The sequence below is a fragment of the Octopus sinensis genome, linkage group LG7 (assembly GCF_006345805.1).
Source record: "Octopus sinensis linkage group LG7, ASM634580v1, whole genome shotgun sequence".
Taxonomy (NCBI): Eukaryota; Metazoa; Mollusca; class Cephalopoda; order Octopoda; family Octopodidae; genus Octopus; species Octopus sinensis.
Genome location: NC_043003.1, coordinates 93,658,600 through 93,678,992, shown reverse-complemented (window position 1 = coordinate 93,678,992; position 20,393 = coordinate 93,658,600). Strand labels below are relative to the sequence as shown.

General features: G+C 35.6%; 1 protein-coding gene across 1 annotated transcript; it reads left to right on the top strand.

The window, feature by feature from the left end:
• Positions 1–1,988: 1,988 nt before the first annotated feature.
• LOC115214292 (protein adenylyltransferase FICD) lies at positions 1,989–17,936 on the top strand. The gene is made up of 3 exons (XM_029783445.2): positions 1,989–2,821; positions 16,377–16,573; positions 17,031–17,936. The coding sequence occupies exons 1-3, from the start codon at positions 2,542–2,544 to the stop codon at positions 17,928–17,930; spliced, it is 1,377 nt and encodes a 458-aa protein (XP_029639305.1). The 5' UTR covers positions 1,989–2,541; the 3' UTR covers positions 17,931–17,936.
• The last annotated feature ends 2,457 nt before the right edge of the window (positions 17,937–20,393 follow it).

Genomic DNA, 20,393 nt, shown 5'->3' with positions numbered 1-20,393 from the left:
TACAAAGCTCCATCTTAGCAATGTAGATAATGAAAGCAATGTCATACTTTAAACCTGAAAAACATCTTGCATAATTTTACTGTTCTGCTTCCCAATTGTATTTGTAATGTGTGAATCAGTTGGTTTATTTCTTTTTCTGATAATCCAAGCTTATCCAGACTAAAAGTTTGACATTTACTTACAAAACCATGTGCTCCAATTATTATTGGTATAAATGTAAATTTGTATTCTGGAGGTTTTGAAGCAGTTGTCCATAGTTATGTTTCTCTTAGATTTTCAAAGGGATAATCACATCAGTAGGACAGCTGACCTCTACTGTATTCCTTGTGCTGGTATTTGTGTTCTTATTCAATAACAGAAAGATTCTTTATATTTATTTCAGGATAGTCTTTTTTTCTGTATGGCATTGTATATTGTTTTTGTGACAATGTCATGTCACATAGGGAAGTAGTACCTTGATGACATTTTTGGACAGCCGCTAATCACATGACATAATCTACATTTACAGTTGCATCTTGGAACTCCAAGTGCTTCACTGTCTCTATTGTTGAGGTATTTAGTTGCAATCTCCTGTTCTTGGATTGCAAATGCATGGCCTTTGAAGTGTGATACGATATAGTGGTCACAAGTCCAAGAGAGACTTTGTTTCATGTCAATGTTACTATTTTCTTTAAGTCTGCAAGAAACATACCCATGCACGGTCTGTTTTTGGCATGCTGAATGTTTCACCTACAGGTCCTTTTGGGTATGCTAGTCCAGCTAATTTGGGGTTGTATGGGAGGTCATCAGGAAAAGAGTACTTCCTGAAGAGCTCACTTCCAACTCATAGGATATTGTTTTCTTCATAAACTTTTCAGCACAAAGTTGATGTATTTATTTTTGCTACAATTGTTTAGCAAGTGCTGTCAGAGATAGACTATGTAAAATTCAAAGGCTGTCTGTCCCTACCTCCTTTATCTCTTCTTATGTAGAGCCTGTTGATATCTGTTTTTGTGGGTATTTCCTGTTGATGTTAGAATGTTGCAGGTTTAATAGGCTACTAGATTATTTGATACCTGTTGGGTCACTGACAGTTCAGGTTATAAAACATTGAAGCTGATTTCAACATTGCATTGAAATGAAAGTTAATCTTATGATGATTCAGCTAAATATTTCAGTTAGTTCATGTCATCATAGGTCTTTTTCTAGCGGTGTCATATGAAATTGTCACCCATAATTATGACCCTAGTATCGATCTATTGCATTTCAATCTATTTCAGGGTTAGAGTTAGGGTGGGGTGAGGGTATCTTTTTTCCTTCAGTAATGTAAATAAACCCAATCTGTTTCTTAAACGAGGGACATATTCATACGGCACAGAATGCTTTTTAACTCAATAGACGTCACTGATTGGTTGACATTGCAGAAATTGAAGAAAAAACAACAACAAATATCTAACAAACTATAGAATTTTCTCAATAAAGCCAAGAGAAAAAGATGTTTTATAAACAAATTCTACTAGTATACGAAGTTTAAAATGTTTTAGTTACCTAGAAATTATGTTAAAAACTGCCGTTCAAACCGAAAATATCCCTGTTCTGTTGTAAATAATGAGAATACAGTACCACTAAGTATTTTATTTACTTGGACTGTAGGCTTCGAAACATCCCATGACGGGAGAAGATATCTCAAGAGCTGAGAAAAACAGGTAAAATTCCAGCGATTCAAATCCATCAACCAATTTGTTCCCGGAGCTTTACACTATTACACTCGTCTCAAGACACTGATCGGTGTGCTTGCAGAATAGCTATCACCACTTCACGGAGAAGAAAGAAGGCAAAGAATTGAGCAATTGTTTCCTTCTCTGAAAGCAGTTTTTTTTTCTTCTCCAAAATGATTTAACTTTTTACAACCTTCCTCCGATCCTACACCTTTTACCGCTAAATTTTTATTGCTGCACTTTATTGCTTCACATCACATGAGGCGAATGTAATAGTAAAATTATACTAATTTGCCTTGACAAAAGAAAAATTTCGTTATGTATTTGCTATACAAATAAAGGACTACAATAAGCGTTTCCATTTCGAAGAAACCTTACGCTTTTCGCCACGCAGAGAACAACGGGAAAATATCAGCGTCTAAATTCGGATATACCAATATAAAAAAAATGCGAGAATGACATCGCAAATATATCTTATATAATAATCTTTCAAATCCCAACCAGTGTCGAAATCTAAAAATGCGTAAATAGGACATGAAAAGTGATAGTTACCCCCCTTGACTATGTGCCGCGGATGTAAGGAAACCAGTTAAATATTGACAAGTTTACATCAATTCGGATTATCTCATAAATATTTCAGCAAATTGTTACAAAAGAAACCACTGAATATTAAATCTTTTTACATAATTATCGCTCTGTTAGCAGCTTTTATTACGAGATTTATCCGTTTATGAATGTAAGATTCGAAGCTAAATAATAATATCTCAACACTTTAATGCTATCGTGTCACTTCAGAAGGAATATGGCGAAAATTTCGGCGAACAGGTGACTAACAGCAGAGAAAATGGTCCATGAAAATAATTGCCCGATGCTTCAGTCGTCGACTAAGCAAATCTTTTTGTCCAAAATAAACTCGGATAACATGCCACAGACTTTATTAGCTTGTGTGTTTCTGGCAGGTGTTGTTTCGGCCGTCCTTATTGTATTTGTGTCTTCCTTCTTTGGCGAACTGTCATACAGTTTGTTTAACACTCGGAAGGAAATCAGAAAAACTAATAACGAAAATCTACACTTCGGTACATCGATGATATGGCGAGGCCGACAAAAGACTGCTATGAACCAAGGTAATGTTTCGATGTTTTATTTATTGGTTTGTTCGCATATCACAATGTTTTGTTTGTTCTAACATATCCACTCCCGTTTTTGCAAAAACAAAAACAATTCAAACTATTGTGTGTAATCTAATTTAAACTCAACTTCCTTGTAATTTAATATACAATAAACGGAAAGAGTTTTTCACTTGAATATTGTTATCGAAAATCAAATAAATAAAAACGCAATTTTACTGGCCTTTAACTAGTATTTAACGTGTTATATAAGATAAATTGAATTCATTCATATCTATGATTCTAGCTAGTTATACTATACTATGTGTGTGTATACGCACACACATAAGGAAACTGTGTCAGTAATTAGTATCAACAGATTAAAAGTAGAATAAATTCATTTGCCGTGAGGAAATGAAAAAACTACATCCTTCGATACACTGTAAATAGGTATATTGTACCACTGTGTGTGTGTGTTATATGAAATAATTATAAGGGCTGACGACAGGAGGGGATATCTGGCCATAAAACACTGGTTCAGAAAACCCGTCCAACCCATGCTAACCTGGAAAAAAATGTACTTTAACTGATCTCGATGTGTATATATAAACACATGAAATGTAAATAAATAATCATTACTGGAGTGTACTGTAGAATATAGGATGACAAATGTAAACAAATGACTGCAGAAGGTAATTTAACCTCGTGTGTCTTATAACAGCGATAATTTTACTTGTGTGTGTGTGTGTGTGTATATATATATATATATATATATATATATATATATATATATATATATATGGCGATCCTTCGGTATAGGTACCGGAAGTGGCTTTGTTTACATTTCTGAAGATACCAGAAACCCTTTTCTCCCACCCCTAACCCCCCATATATATAAAAAAAAAACACATTCTTGAAATGTATCTGGTACTTCTGGTACCTATACCGAAGTTACGCCGGATGGTTAGTTGAGAGAAGCTGCTGAACTTCAGATAACTCACAAATCAACCCTTTACCATCTTAAAAAGAAAGACACATTGGATAATATATTTTGGGGAAAAGAGGCGGGAATGTTCACGATTCAAACGGTGTTGTCGTATAAGGCCAATTTTGAACTAAACACCATGCAGATCTATATCAAAGAGATGAGAAATTATATACATTATTTACATTTGACGTATATTGGTCCTCATCTTGTTTGTTGCCACATTTCGTCTGATATACCCTCCAGCCTTCATCAGGTGTCCTAGGGAAATTTCGAACCTGGGTTCTCATTCCTAAGGTATTTTTGGATGTAATTATTATTCAGTAGTAGTTAAGAGCATGGGCTACTAATCCAAAGGTTCCGAGTTCGATCCCAAGCTGTGACCTGAATAATAATAATAATTATTATTATAATTATAATTACAGTGAAAAATACCTTAGGAATGAGAATCCAGGTTCCAAATTTCCCCAAGACACCTGATGAAGGCTGGAGGATATATCAGCCGAAACGTTGTGTTAACAACAAACAAGATGACAAATATCTGTCAAATGTAAATAATGTAAACACCATGCACACTTTCACATTTGAATATAATGCCTGTTTGTATGTGTCTTGATTTTATTTTACTATAATTTTTCCTTGTGTGAAAGAACTGGTTTGTGAACAATAAATAAATAGTACTAAAGCAAAACTGTATCACTAGTAGATAACAACAATGTGTTACCTGTTGAACATAGAAAAATTTTATATAATTTTGCTTTTCCATTTATAGACTGTATTTCTAAAGTGTATGTTGGCTGGTCTCTTTATTTATTTGAAAATTTTAATTTTTCCAAGCATAATCTCTGAAATGTGATATGAAGACAAGCTACACTTCATATTAATATTATCGTCCATCTCAAGGTGTGGCGAGCTGGCAGAATCACAAACATGCCAGGTAAAATGTTTCGTGGCATTTCATCTACTGAAATTAATTTTACTTTTCATCTTTTTGGACTCCATAAAATAAGTATCGGTTCAACTTTGAACTCTGGGGTTGATGTCAGCAACTTACCCCCTCTCCCGAAGTTGCTGGCCTTGTGCCAAAATTTGAAACCAATATCATCCACCTCAAGTTTGTAGAATTTCGTCTGATATACCCTCCAGCCTTCATCAGGTGTCCTAGGGAAATTTCGAACCTGGGTTCTCATTCCTAAGGTATTTTTGGATGTAATTATTATTCAGTAGTAGTTAAGAGCACAGGCTATTAATCCAAAGATTCCGAGTTCGATCCCAGGCTGTGACCTGAATAATAATAATAATTATAATTACAGCGAAAAAAACCTTTTTTATGGTATGAGATTGCTTTGTTGAGGTATGTTAGTCTTATACTTCTGGATTCACATGCAAGGTCATCTGCAAAAGAATGCTGCGTAAGATATTCAGCTGTGAGCATTTAGTTGATGTATTTAGTTCTGCTGCTGTTGAGCAGATGTCACCTGATGAACTATACCGTATAACACTTAAAATGCTATTGGCACTGATCTTAAACTTCTGAGATTGAATCTTGACATCACTGTTTCTGTCGAAGCTTGCAGCTAATGTCAGCATCGTGCAAGTTTTAATGTATACTAGCAAGCATACCTGGCGTTGCCTGGGGCTGTTTGTTAAGTATGCCTGTTTGGTTATTAGACCATTCATAGATGGACCTCTGAACTGAATGAAAGAAATCATAATGGCAGAGGTTCCTTCTGTTGTTTGATTTTTTTTTAGCACAATTGTGAACATGCATAGTCATACACCCACACCATTGTCATTGTTTTCCATTGGGACAGTAGGTCGATCTGTCAAAAACCGGCAGTAATTGAGTTTATTTTCCTTACCACATAACTGCTGACATGTGCTATTTAGCAGATGGAAAAGTTGAGCTTAAAGATATGAAGATATGACATAAAGGGAAATAGTATGTTTACCTGCTGTTTTGCTGGGTTGCACATACAATATTATCTGAACAAAAAATTTGATGTGTGGCCTGTGCAAAAAAGATGGGAAGTGTAGTATCTGTTGCCTACCTCACAATTGGGGGCACTTAACAGAGAGTATACTGTGAAGATCATGCTAATGAAATAAATAAGGTGACAAGGGTATGATTACCTGATATTTTCCTATTTGCCACAAAGAGCAACATCTGTTGTTGTCTTTCCCCTGTAATCTCCATAGCATGTGCAGCAATAGTTGCTGCAACATCTCTTGTAAGTCAATCTGTGCATTGTGCTGCAGACTCTGCAGCTTGTGAAACAGCAGTTGAGGAAGCATCTCTTGTAAGTCGATCTGCGTGTGGTGCTGCAATCTCTGGAGCTCGTGCAGCAGCAGTAGAGGAAACATTTCTTGATTATCATACTGAATGTTGCTCGTTGCTCTGGGCAGCTTGTTCCACAGCAATATATGCTAACTGGTCACAACGCTGCTCTTCACTTTCCCTTCTTCGCACTGAAGCCATCCTAAGTGCATTGAGAGAGTTCCTCCTGGTGGCATCATTGGCAGATTCATTTGCATGCATATGTTTACTTTTCTCTGCAGCATTTGTTTGCCGACCTATGTTGGATCTTTTGCATCGAGGCATGGTGGAAAATTATCAGTTTACGCAATAGAAAAAGTCCTAAGGAAAAAGCGGTGAATGTGTAGCACCCAAAAAATAGTAAAATGTAGTTGGCAAAAATGTTAATCAAACAGACCAAATTAAGGATTTTTAATTTTGGATAAGAGTTTTGAAGTAGCTAATTTAAGTTGGAATAACTAAATGATAAGGAGCGCTCACGTGAAAACAGGCAAATCGTAACTCGCAAATGAATACTGCTGGCAGTACTGTGCAAGCAGTCAATTCGGTTGAAAATTGTAGGAGTAGCAGTGGTTCACAACAGACACACACCGACAACTTGCCTTTTAATATATAAGATAAAGTAGATTTCTTCTATTGATCAGTTGAGTATCCCAATCATTCCACTTTTGAAGTTAAAAGTATGAGGATTGTAAATCACATCTTTGTGATTTTTTTAATGACAGCAACTAAGGCCACAGGTGTTTTTTGCCATCTGTAGTGAGTTTAGTAACCATGAACAGGGGGAATAGAATCAAATGCCTTTCTGTAATCAATCCCTACTGTCATGTCTCTATGATGTTTTCCTACTTCAGATAGCCAACTTTATTTATTTTCACTTTCCTGTTCATCAGTGAATACATTTTTAGACTTGCAATATTCCTGAAAAAAAAAAAAGGAAGAACTCTCTACATTGAACACAGTTAAAAGGCTTTGGATCATTAGGATTGCTTGATCAAATAGCTGAAAATTCCAGGGTTGGTTAAAGCCTTGTAAGTAAGTTTGGTTGATAGAAACTGAAAGAAGCCTCAAGTGTGTGTACGACTTTGTTTTGACATGGCATGATGGTTATAAAACAAGTGTTACTATGTACAAGTAATGTTGGTTGTTTCCAATCTTCCATGAAAACAAGGGTAAAATGTCCCCTTACTTGGAGACAGGAAGGGCATCTGGCCTTAAAAAGAAATCTGCTTTAGCAAACTCCATCACTCTTTCTGGTGTATGCAAGCAAGCACGAAGTTCCAACTTATGCAAGTTGAGAAAAGTGGATGTTAAAATGATGATGATGATGATGAACTGGTTCAGCTAGGTTGTGAACAGTTTGTACATAATGTCTAGGCTGGCTATGGGCTTATAGTTTTCATGGCCACACCCCCTTCTTTTGTTTTCAATTTGATTCCATAGTTACAATACTGTGTTGAAGAGTGTGTTCACAACCGGAACAGTAACATGCCAACACATCAAAACATGTACATGCTTGCTCACGCACACACACACACACACACACACATGTAATTATACATACTCTTTCTTTTACTTGTTTCAGTCATTTGACTGCGGCCATGCTGGAGCACCGCCTTTAGTCGAGCAACTCTACCCCAGGACTTATTCCTTGTAAGCCTTGTACTTAATCTGTCGGTCTCTCTTGCCGAACCGCTAAGTTACAGAGACGTAAACACACCAGCATCGGTTGTCAAGCGATGTTGGGAGGACAAACACATGCACACACATACATATATACGACAGGCTTCTTTTGAGTTTCCGTCTACCAAATCTACTCACAAGGCTTTGGTCGGCCCGAGGCTAAGGTAGAAGACACTTGCCCAAGGTGCCACGCAGTGGGACTGAACCTGGAACTATGTGGTTGGTAAGCAAGCTACTTACCACACAGCCACTCCTGCGCTTGTATCCATGTAAAACATTTACAAACATGTATGTGATATCCACTTAGGAGTTAGTGTTAACTGATTGCCACATAGTCAGTTTTGATTACAGAACCTACAAATGTTGAACCACAACAACCTACAGTGTTTCAACACTACTTCCTCTTCCTGGCAAAAAAATAGAATTTCATATTTTTCATCGATTGATAATACATGGAAGATCCTGTAAACATATACATCTCTATGATGAATAAATGTTAAAGTGTTTAATTAAAACAAGCTGTTTCATATATAACCTTGAATAAATATGGTTTTTTATTCACCTTGGCCTAAAACACATTTCCACTTTGGCAGCTTGCTTCTCCAAAAGTTGCTAACCTTTATATATATCATCATCATCATCATCATTTAGCGTCCGCTTTCCATGCTAGCATGGGTTGGACGGTTCAACTGGGGTCTGGGAAGCCAGAAGGCTGCACCAGGCCCAGTCTGATCTGGCAGTGTTTCTACGGCTGGATGCCCTTCCTAACGCCAACCACTCCGTGAGTGTAGTGGGTGCTTTTTACATGCCACCTGCACAGGTGCCAGACGGGGCTGGCAAACGGCCACGGACGGATGGTGCTTTTTACGTGTCACATATATATATATATATATATATATATTTTTTTTTTTTTTTTGTACTTGTTTCAGTCATCTGACTGCGGCCATGCTGGAGCACCGCCTTTAGAGTGGTGAAAGAGTACAGCAGGGATCACCACCTCCTGCCGGAGCCTCGTGGAGCTTTTAGGTGTTTTTCGCTCAATAAACACACACAACACCCGGTCTGGGAATCGAAACCGCGATCCTCCGACCGCAAGTCCGCTGCCCTAACCACTAGGCCATTGCGCCTCCTATAGATAGATATGTTCATGTGCACACACACACATATTTGTGTGTGAGTGTGTGTGTGCATGTAACAGTTGCATCAGTATCAATGATTTTAAAGTGAATATATTGATATATTAGTGTGAAACATCTGTATGTATGTGTGTGTGTGTGTGTATTATAGATGAGGGGGGTGCTGAAAAGTTCCTGGCTTTAAGAATATGGTGAAAGGCCTGGTTGGAAGCCCAACCTTCTGAGATCTTTTACAGAGCTTAGAAAAACCGAAGGGCCTCTGCAATAAGTGTGTGAATCTGAGAAGGGAATATATTGAATAGAAACATAGTTAACTGATCCTCCTGTATTTTCATTTACCCAAAGCCAGGAACATTTCAGCACTCCTTGTGTATACAGACAAACATATATTTATTATCATCATCATTTCAATGGCCAATTTCTCATGCTTGCATTTGTGTGTATTTATATATATATATATTGCTCTATAATCATAATGAATTTAGCCTTTCATTTTATTTTTAAAGTTAATAGTGTATTGATTTCATTGATGATATTCTTCTTTGTTTGGCCTTCATGTGTCACCATTGGAGATTAATGTGATAATGTAGAAAATCTAATGATGTGGCAAAATTAGTGCATCAGGTGGAATTCTTTGTGGCGTTTATTCTAACTCACTGCAGAGGTGGGGAGGGCAGCTTTTATACTAGATGTAAGGTGGTGTGGGGTAAAAGTATGAAGTGAATGGGGGCAAGTAGGTTTTTTTGTTGTAGAGGAACCACATGGCTATTCACATTTAGAAGAGAGAAGTTTTAGAGAGATAAATATAAATAGTGGTGATGAAGTGTCCAGGCTGTTCCTCTAGATTAAAGGTGAGTGAATGTGAGTGAAGACAGAGGAACTATGTGAGTGGGTGGGTGTTTACAGAGAATGTCTAGAGATGGAGATAAGGGAGAGGGGAAGATTTATTAGGGTTGAAGAGTATATATCTTCTGAACCTTCTATACATTCTTTTATGTATCCTATGTATATTTTGGTTTAACTCTTTGGCATTTAAACTAGTCATATCCAGACAAAATAGTCAGTCTCTTTTATGTTCAAATTGACCTGATCTCACATCTACGGTGTCATCCTGAAAATAAACAATCACATCATTGAAGTCATGTAACTATGAATTAACACATGATTAATTTTTAAAAAATGTGAATAAACAAACATTACATTTGACAAAATAATGTGAATGCTAAAAGGTTAAATTTTATTATAAATGTTTCCCAGTGATAGAATGGTCCTACTAATAGGACTTATATAGATTCATTTCTTTCATTTATCATAATTCCTTCAAGACCTGGTGTTTAAGCTGATTATCAATTTGCAGATATCAATGTAATTTTAAGCTTTATGGAAATGCAAAGTGGGTGGTATGATATGTGCATTATCTTCACCAGTAATTTAATATCACTTTTCTATGCTAGTATGGTCTCTCATACACAACATTTTCTCAAACTTTTGTCATCTCAGCTGCCAGTCCTGGAATCTTTAGCTGTGGCTTCATTATTCTTTGTTGACATTCTTAATAACCTGAAATTAAAACTAAGAACTTTTATTACTATATTCCTATTGAAATACCCCTGTCTTTATTTGTTACCCTTTCAAATAATGATTTTAATAAAATAGCTTTAAAGTATGAATTAACATGAAATTTTGATGGAAGATTTTAATTTAGATTTTAGATCAAAGGATATCATAAAACCAGGAGTAGTCTCAGGCAGATTACAATCAAAAGGGTTAAATAATTCTCTCCTCATTTTATAACTTGATCTATAGATGTAAATTTTGTCCATGTTTTCTGAACTTTTCTTAACTTTTCTTAACTTTGAAACTTTAATTTGTTGACATTACTTGACACTAAATACTAATTGTTAGAGGCTATAATAAAGTGAATGAGATAAACTACTAGATTATTTTGTACATTAAATGATAACGAGGGTTATCTTGTGAATATGTGATGCAGTCAGGTGGTTGATGGTATTAAGTAGGAGGTAGTTTAAGAAAATATATACCTGCATGGCTGTGTAGTAAGAAGTTAGCTTCCTAACCACATGGTGCCTGTTTCAGTCCCACTGTGTAGCACCTTGGGCAAGTGTCTTCTACTATAGCCTTAGGCTGATTAAAGCCTTGTTAGTGGGTCTGGTTGACGGAAACTGAAAAAAAGCTGTCATATATATATATATAATATATATATATATATATATATATATATATATATATATATATATATATCACGTGATCACGTGACCACTGGTCACAATGCTTTTGCATTGTTTTAGCCTTTGAATGACGCCACCCCGCTGGCTAAGCAAGCAGGCCAACAGAAGAAAGACTGAGAGAAAGTTGTGGTGAAAGAGTACAGCAGGGATCGCCACCCCCTGCCGGAGACTCGTAGAGCTTTAGGTGTTTTTGCTCAATAAACACACACAACGCCCGGCCTGGGAATCGAAACCGCTGCCCTAACCATTGGGCCATTGCACCTCCACACACACACACACACATATATATATATATATATATATGTTTTTATAGCATGTATGTGTGTGTCTTTATGCCTGTGTTTGTTCCTTGTCACCACTTGACAACCAATGGTGGATTGTTTATTTCCCTGTAACTTAATGGCTTGGCAAAAGGGACCAATAAAATAACCACCAGGCTTTAAAATAAGTACTGAGGTCAATCCATTCAATTAAAAATTCTTCAAGGCAGTGCCCCAGCATGGCCACAGTCTAATGACTGGAACAAGTAAATAAACAAAGAAGATAATCACTGATATTGTTAAGATATGATACATATTGTAGTTTACAAGCACACACGTGTTATACTCTGTTGTTTATGATTATTGATTAGAGACAACATGGCAATACACAAGCTGCATATAATATATTGCAATGTTTGTTAAATAGAATAACCGGAAATGTTGTTGTCATTGTGTGAAAAGTAATTTTCAAAATATTAACACTTTAGCATTTAAACAAGCTATATCCAGCCAAAACTTTCTTCCAGTTCTATGTCCAAACTGGCCAAAATCTGACTTCTTATGCCTACTCTAAAAATAAATAATCTCATCATTGAAATCTTAAAGCTATGAGATATGCATGATTAATTCAAAACAAAGTGTGTGTGGTAAGTAGCTTGCTTACCAACCACATGGTTCCGGGTTCAGTCCCACTGCGTGGCATCTTGGGCAAGTGTCTTCTGCTATAGCCCCGGGCCGACCAATGCCTTGTGAGTGGATTTGGTAGACGGAAACTGAAAGAAGCCCGTCGTATATATGTATATATATTATGTGCGTGAGTGTTTGTGTGTCTGTGTTTGTCCCCCTTAGTATTGCTTGACAACCGAAGCTGGTGTGTTTACGTCCCCGTCACTTAGCGGTTCGGCAAAAGAGACCGATAGAATAAGTACTGGGCTTACAAAGAATAAGTCCCGGGGTCGATTTGCTCGACTAAAGGCGGTGCTCCAGCATGGCCGCAGTCAAATGACTGAAACATGTATAAAGAGTGCATTACATTTGGCAAAATAATTTGAATGCTAAAGGGTTAACGTGCACAATGAACACCATTCCTCATATTCTGACAGATAATGGAAACACTTTTTTCAGCAAGAATGGAAATATCCTAACCTTTACTGCTGAAAACGAGAAGATTGCAATTTATTATTATTCAATCCCTTAACATTCAGATTACATTAACTTATGCACATTGTTTTGAATTGATCATGCATTATCTCATAGCTTCGAGATTTTGGTGATATGATTGTTTATTTTTTGAATGACATAGGGTAGGTGTGAGAAGTCAGACCCAACCAGTATGAACATAGAACAGGTAGAATTTTGGGGCCAGATATGGTCACTTTAAATGCTAAAAGGTTAGGTCAGGGTGAAACAAATATTTTTTAATTGGGCTTAGGTTATATGATCATGTGACTGACCAAACTATCAGATGCTGTTACATATTACTGGTCACAATGCACTTTGGATTGTCTTAGCCATCAAAGAGTGCATTGTAAAGCTGAAATCTACTTGAGTATTAGTTAAATAAGGTTTAGAACGGTGGTTCTCAACATTTTTTGATACCTATTTTATTCTAGTAGACATCCATAGCCATTCAGTGTTTAAAAAGATCTACAGAGTGGTTGGTGTCAGGAAGGGTATCCAGCCGTAAAATTTCTGCCATAACAGAGTAACCTAGGGTAGTTATCCTACCTGGCCAGCTCCTCTCAACCATCCTACCCATGCATGCATGCATGGAAGATGGGCATTAAACAATGATGATAATAAGATGTTCAAATAGTAATTTCATGTTTTGGCTCTGGTGTAGCTTTCCCCATTCTCTCCATATAAATGATTATTTTTCAATTGCTTGTAATTTTTTTTTATTTCCAATTTTCCTTTTTGAATTCAGATGTTTCACACATTATATATATATATATATATAGTTAATTCAAACATGAAAGCACAAAAAAACACAACGCGAGGACGTGGAACAATTATAGTATTATTGGACGCTCAGAAAAGAAGGAAAGAAGGAGGGTTTAACGTTTCGAGCGGAGCTCTTCGTTGGAAATGTAGGAGAAGGAAAGATCCAGAGAAGAGAAGACAGGGGAAAAAAAATCGCCAATGGTACACACGAGGTCACATACATATATATATATATATATATATATATATATATATATCATCATCATTTAGCATCTGCTTTCCATGTTGGCATGGGTTAAATGGCTTTACTGAAACCGGTAAGCTGGAGAGCTGCACCAGATTCCAATTTGATTTGGCATGGTTTCTATGACTGATTGCCCATTTTCATGCGAAATGATGATATAAAATTCAGAATTACATCTCTACACTTTGAATTTTTACTTATCTTAGCTTTTTATTCATTTATTATTTTTTTTCTTTATAAATTGTTACTTTTGTATATTAAACACATCCAATATATCATTCTGATTTCTTCATCAGTAATTAGCTTACGACTGAGCGTAACAAGGTTTCAAGACATTCAGTGGTGGTAATGTTAGGAAGATATTAATCTTTTATTTATAAAGTGTGTGCGTTGTTGCTTGGTCAAAGTTGATTGAGAAAATATACCATTAAAGTCATATCAATTATAACCGTCCTGTCTTGGGGAGGGGTTCTTTTTTTTCAGTCCTAATGCATCTCAGACTACACTATCCAATTTCAAGACAGCTGAGTAGTTGGTTATTTGACCCTATGTCAGTACTAACTGAAAAGATTAATGATTAAAGATGCTTGAATGATGACCAACCCTTCAATGGCTGCATTATCAAGTGTGTCCTTAACTTTTCAAGTCAGTAAGTTGTAAATTAGGGCAAAATTTAGATATTTTCTTCACTGGCATTGGTTAATTTATATGTATATATTTATATGAACTATACATATAATTTTGTTAAGGTTATTTCTAAAGATATTCTATAGAACTTATTACCAGCACTGACTCTTGCTACATTTCATATTGAGACGTTAGATGTAAACAGACGTGATCTAAGACAAAAGTGGGTAATGAGTGTATATGCCGTATTTCAGGGGTTGTTGCCCCTTCTTCAGTACTCATCTAACTCACTATTGCCTTTGAACACAGTGCTTATATAGCCACTGCATACAGCGGTGTTAAGTTATTGGCTATACCAATTTACATATTAGAGGCATTCCTGGGGCTGGTATATAAGCATTAAAGTTTTGTAGGTATGTGATACTTCATCATGCAAGCAATAAGGTATACTAAATGATTTCATTAGTCAGTACCATATTCTATTGCGCCAGCAGTGCTATTACATTATTTTTTTAAGGTTATTTCTACAAAATAATGTAAGAGCACTGCTGGCACAATAGAACTTGGTACTGACTAATGAAAACATTTAGTATACCTTATAGTATATTGTGTTTGCATAACAAAATACCACATACCTACTAATCATTAATGTATACATAATGTACTTACATATAATGGTCATTACTTGTAGTCTAAAAAATTTGCTGCTTATTAATTTCTCATTGACTCTGGTTAATTGTTGATGTATACAAATGTTGAACAACTGGCCTCAGAGCTGTATTTGGACTTTGCTACATTAATACTTCCTATATTAAAAAAGTGGTAATTTTTATCCTTCAGGAGACTCGGGTGTGCATTTCGTTTTTCTTTGTCTCTGAAAAAATTTTAATTTCTCTTAAGATTAACTGGCACTGTCGTTATCTTTGCATATTATGTATTATCCTAGTAGCCTTTATTGTAACATGAGTTATAGTTTAATTGCTGCTGTGATTTTTCTTTCTTTGTGATAAGCACATATGTTGTGAGAGGGAATGTTTTTCTATGTACTTGCATACACATGCATGTGCCACCGAGTACAGAAACAGCTGTAAAGAAAACATATCCAACTGGAAGGTTTGTCAAAATACCATGGGGATGTGAAATAGTAACAAGTGTTCATTTACTAACTGAATTATGGTGGTAACTAATTATTAGTTCATCAGAATAACTAGCTGTTGACCATCTGACATTATGAGAATAAGAGATCTTTATTCTATTGAAATGCAATGGTGAATAAAATTCAATCAAGATTATTATCGAGAGGTTTAATTGAAATATTTCCATAATTTTTAAACTTGTTTCAGTCTTTAGACTGTGGCACCTTCTTGAATAATTTTTAGTCAAATGAATTAACCCCAGTGTTTATTTTTTTTTTTTGAAGCCTGGTATTTATTTTATTGGTCTCATTCACTGAACCACTAAGTTACAGGAATGTGAACACACCATCACTGGTTATCAAGCAGTGGTGGGGATGAATGATGAATACAGACACACATACACACACACACACACAGTGAGCTTCCTTCAGTTTCTGTCTACCAGATTCACTTTAAAGATTTTGGTCAGCCTGAAGCTATAGCAGAAGACACTTGACCAAGGTGCAGTGAAACTGAACTCAGAACCATGTGACTAGGAAGCAAGCTTCTTACCAAACAGCCAAGCAATTTCTTAATTGTCATTGTGAGAAGGAAAATGTCTTTCCAAGCAAAGTATATCAAATTTTCAAGGAACATTCGATTGGTTTTTGACATAGAAATTAATTTGTAAGATTTTATTAAGCAGTGATTTTCTACTTTTTTGCTTTTTATCTATGTTCATTTCTCCGAGTTTCATTGCAATATTTTATCTGCCCTCTGTGTGTCTACTGGTTATATTTAGATACAATTTTTATCTAACCGTCTGTCAAGTTCTATAATTTTTAGTCCCTGTTATATATTTATAAGGTTTCACCACTCACTCCTAAATTATATATCAGGTTGAAGCTACTAAAATGAACAAACATTTTTTGATAGAAAACATTGCAAGTATATGTTGTCAAATATATATTGTTCTTTTTCTAAGCTTGACGTTTTTTTTTGTGTGTTAACAGAAGTTAAAAAAGAAGCCTTAACAGCCTTGAATCTTGCTATGGATATGTTTGCCCAAGGCAAAAATGAAAAAGCCCTGAAGCTCTTTCAGCATGCTATTGCTCTGGATCCTCTGCATGCCGATATCTTGAATGAATACGGAGAGTTCATAGAAAAACACGAGAAAGATATTGTTCTTGCCAATCACCTCTACAGCAAAGTAAGTCACTTATTTAACCCTTAAGCATTTAAACGGCCATATCTGGCTCAAATATTCTACCTCTTTTATATTCAAACCAGCCAGATCCAGCCTCTTACACTTGCCCTGTGGTACAATTCTCAAAGAAATACTATATCATAAAAATTTTGAAGTGACACGATAATGTCTGACTAGTTCAATTGATGTAAATAAATAATCATTACATATGACAGAGTAATCTGAATACTAAAGGGTTAAGGAGCATTTGCTACTTTTCTTTTATAACTTTTGTTCAATATTACTTTTTTAACATTTGATTGTTTACTTCGGATGATTGACCTTTGTGCCTAAAATATAAAAATTACTAAACTTTTTCTTGTCTGTAAAATCTTTCTGTTTTCACTATTTTACTATTTTACTTCTTTATGACAATGCTTCACATAAGCTACAATACTTTTATTTTTTCTATTGTTTTTAGGCTTTGATACTGAGACCTACTCACAGCAAAGCTGTAATAAACTGCAAGAGGACAATGCCAATTGTTGAAGAAATTGATCAGACTTGTTTCAATCGGATTGACAAAAAGCGAGATAGATTGTATAAAATTCCTTCCAACCATCCTGGGATAAGACGTGCCAAAAAAGAAACTTATTATCTTCATATTTATCATACAAATGCAATAGAAGGAAATACACTGACTCTAGAACAGACTCGGGCAATTATTGAAACACGGATGGCAATAGGAGGCAAGAGTCTGCATGAACAAAATGAAGTTATTGGTATTGATGCTGCCTTAGGGTTTATGAACAATAGTTTGTTAGCCAAGGCTGGAAACATAAATCTAGATGATATTCTGGAGGTTCACAAGCGAGTGCTTGGCTTTGTTGATCCTACAGAAGGTGGTCGCCTTCGGCGCTCACAAGTCTTTGTTGGACATTTTAAGCCACCTCCTTCAAAAGAACTACCAGAACTTATGAAGGAATTTATTTTATGGTTGAATTCTGAAGAAGTTTCCAAAATTCACCCAATTGAATATGCAGCTCTTGCTCACTATAAGTTAGTCACTATTCATCCGTTTTATGATGGAAATGGCAGGACATCCAGACTTCTCATGAATCTCATACTTATGCAAGCTGGCTTTCCTCCAGTCTCAATCAAAGTCGAAGATCGTTATCGTTATTATGAAACATTAGAAATGGCAAATGAAGGCGATATTCGACCGTTCATACGTTTCATTGCTGAATGTACTGAAAGAACTGTTGATGAATTTTTGTTAGCCGCTGTCGAACATTCATCAAATGATACATTATCACTGGCTACCATACCAGAGGTTTCTGATAGTGACCAAAGACGAATTGTCATAAATAACTACCCCTAGGCTATCTAATAGTATTCTGTTCTATTTTTTTAAGTCTCTCATGTTGTTCTCACCATGTCTTATTTATATTTTATTTTATTTCATTTCTTTTTATTTTCTGCATATGTTTAATAATTTATTATTACAAATTCAGAAATAACCTGATTTTTTTTTCGTGTGTGTGTGTTTGTTTAATTGTTTGTAAAACAAAAAAAAAGGGAACAAATGTGTACAAGTATGTACGTTTATGTTGACTACATAAATATAGGTTTATACTCATGAAGTTTGGTACATGTTTAGTTCAAGGCCCTGTTGTAGTGCACATTGTGTGGTGTATATATGTGAATAAGTATATATAATATGTATATTTATATATATACATTTATATATATATATATTCATTTATATATATATATATATATACAGTGTACATTTAGACACGTAAGAGATGACCATAATTGGACATCTAAACTGCTAGAAGGAGTAGTTATATACATACATATACATGTGCATATATTTAATACAGATATATAATACACATGCACACATATATATATATAAATGTACACACACAAACAAAAATATGTTCTTTTATTGGTTAGTCCTTGGCCTGATCAAGCTGGGGCACTGCCTTCAAAGGTTGCATTGATTGCATCAGCTCCAGTTCTTATGTCAATCAGGTTCTTACTTTACTAATCTATATTTATCACATTGACACCATACCAGTTTTACAATAGTTTATGTAAAAACAAACCCTGTTTATACTAGTATTTAAGAGGACCTTCCTGTATAAAATCTAAACCTTGAATTCAGCAATGTACAGTGAGTTGTTGGTATGCTAGCATGTGCAGTAGGTTTTTAGCAGTAAATTGTGATGGTTGATAGTAGGCTAAACCTCAGTTCTAGTATCCACTGATATATCTTATAGGCCTAGTCGTCTTATACACCATTATACATGGTGTGTTTGTTTGCTTGTGTAATAGTTATATTTATACACGTTGGTTTTTGTCCTTTCACTGTATTTGAGGCCTCAATGTCCTGTCAGCACTAGGAAAGCTCCTTACTTAGGCACATGCCTGGACAATATATTATTTATCATTATTATTATTATTATTATTGCTGCTGCTGCTATGACGAGCTGGCAGAATTGTTAGCATGCTAGACAAAATGCTTAGTGGTATTTCACCTGTCTTTACATTCTGAGTTCAAATTCCTCCAAGGTCATCTTTGCCTTTCATCCTTTCGAAGTCGATAACTTAGGTACCAGTTAAGCACTGGGATTGATGTGGTCGACTTACCCCCTCCCCACAAATTTCAGGCCTTGTGCCTATTGTAGAAAGGATTATTATTATATTATTATTATTGCTGCTGCTGCTATGACGAGCTGGCAGAATTGTTAGCATGCTAGACAAAATGCTTAGTGGTATTTCACCTGTCTTTACATTCTGAGTTCAAATTCCTCCAAGGTCATCTTTGCCTTTCATCCTTTCGAAGTCGATAACTTAGGTACCAGTTAAGCACTGGGATTGATGTGGTCGACTTACCCCCTCCCCACAAATTTCAGGCCTTGTGCCTATTGTAGAAAGGATTATTATTATTATTATTATTAATTGAAAGCCACCTGTTATCAAAACATACAGTCTTACTTCTTCCTGCCACCAATGATATTCAATAAAAAGGCAAAGGTCTATACTGCTTGGTACCGGTGATGTCATAGGGTTTACCTTCTGATTGCAAATGCATGAAACATGTATTGTTAACCATAGTATTCATTGCCTTGATAATTCTGTCAACTAACACGCCCTCTCTACCCTCTCCCACCCCCCACACACTGGACTGGTATTTTATTTATTAATTGACCCCGAAAAGATGAAAGGTAAAATTGATCTCTGGGATGATTTAAATTCACAAAACAGACAGCCCAAACAAATACTGCAAGGTTCTATCTGATGCTGTAATGATTCTTTCAATTTGGCACCTTCTTCTTTTACATGTGGATTTTTTTTTCCTTTGTTTTTCTATTATATGAATGTGGTTCAACCTCTGCTAGAAATGCATTTTGTAGTCACCCTTCATCAGCAATGAGTCAAGTAAGGAAGCACAATACATGCATAAGTACACAGACATGGACAATAAAAGATTCATATAGAGGAAAGGGTGTGCAGATAAATCTATACACCAAGAGAGTAGTCTTGGTGAATTTCAGAAAGCAAGTTATCTATGCAGCATAACAGCGTCCTCACAGCTAACAACTGATGGCAGTAGTTTTTTCCATGCTTCAACTATTCTGAGCAGGGAAAAAATTGTTTCTAACTCATGGGTGCTTTGGTGTTTTTGATTTTGTTATAGGTGTGTTAATAAGTAGCAGAATTATTAAATTAACAAAAAAGTGGCCAAAGTAATTGTTGGAAAGATGGTGTATCATTTTTTGGGCTTCTTTCAACTCAGCTACTCGACTGATACAAGGTATTCCTCTAGTTTCAT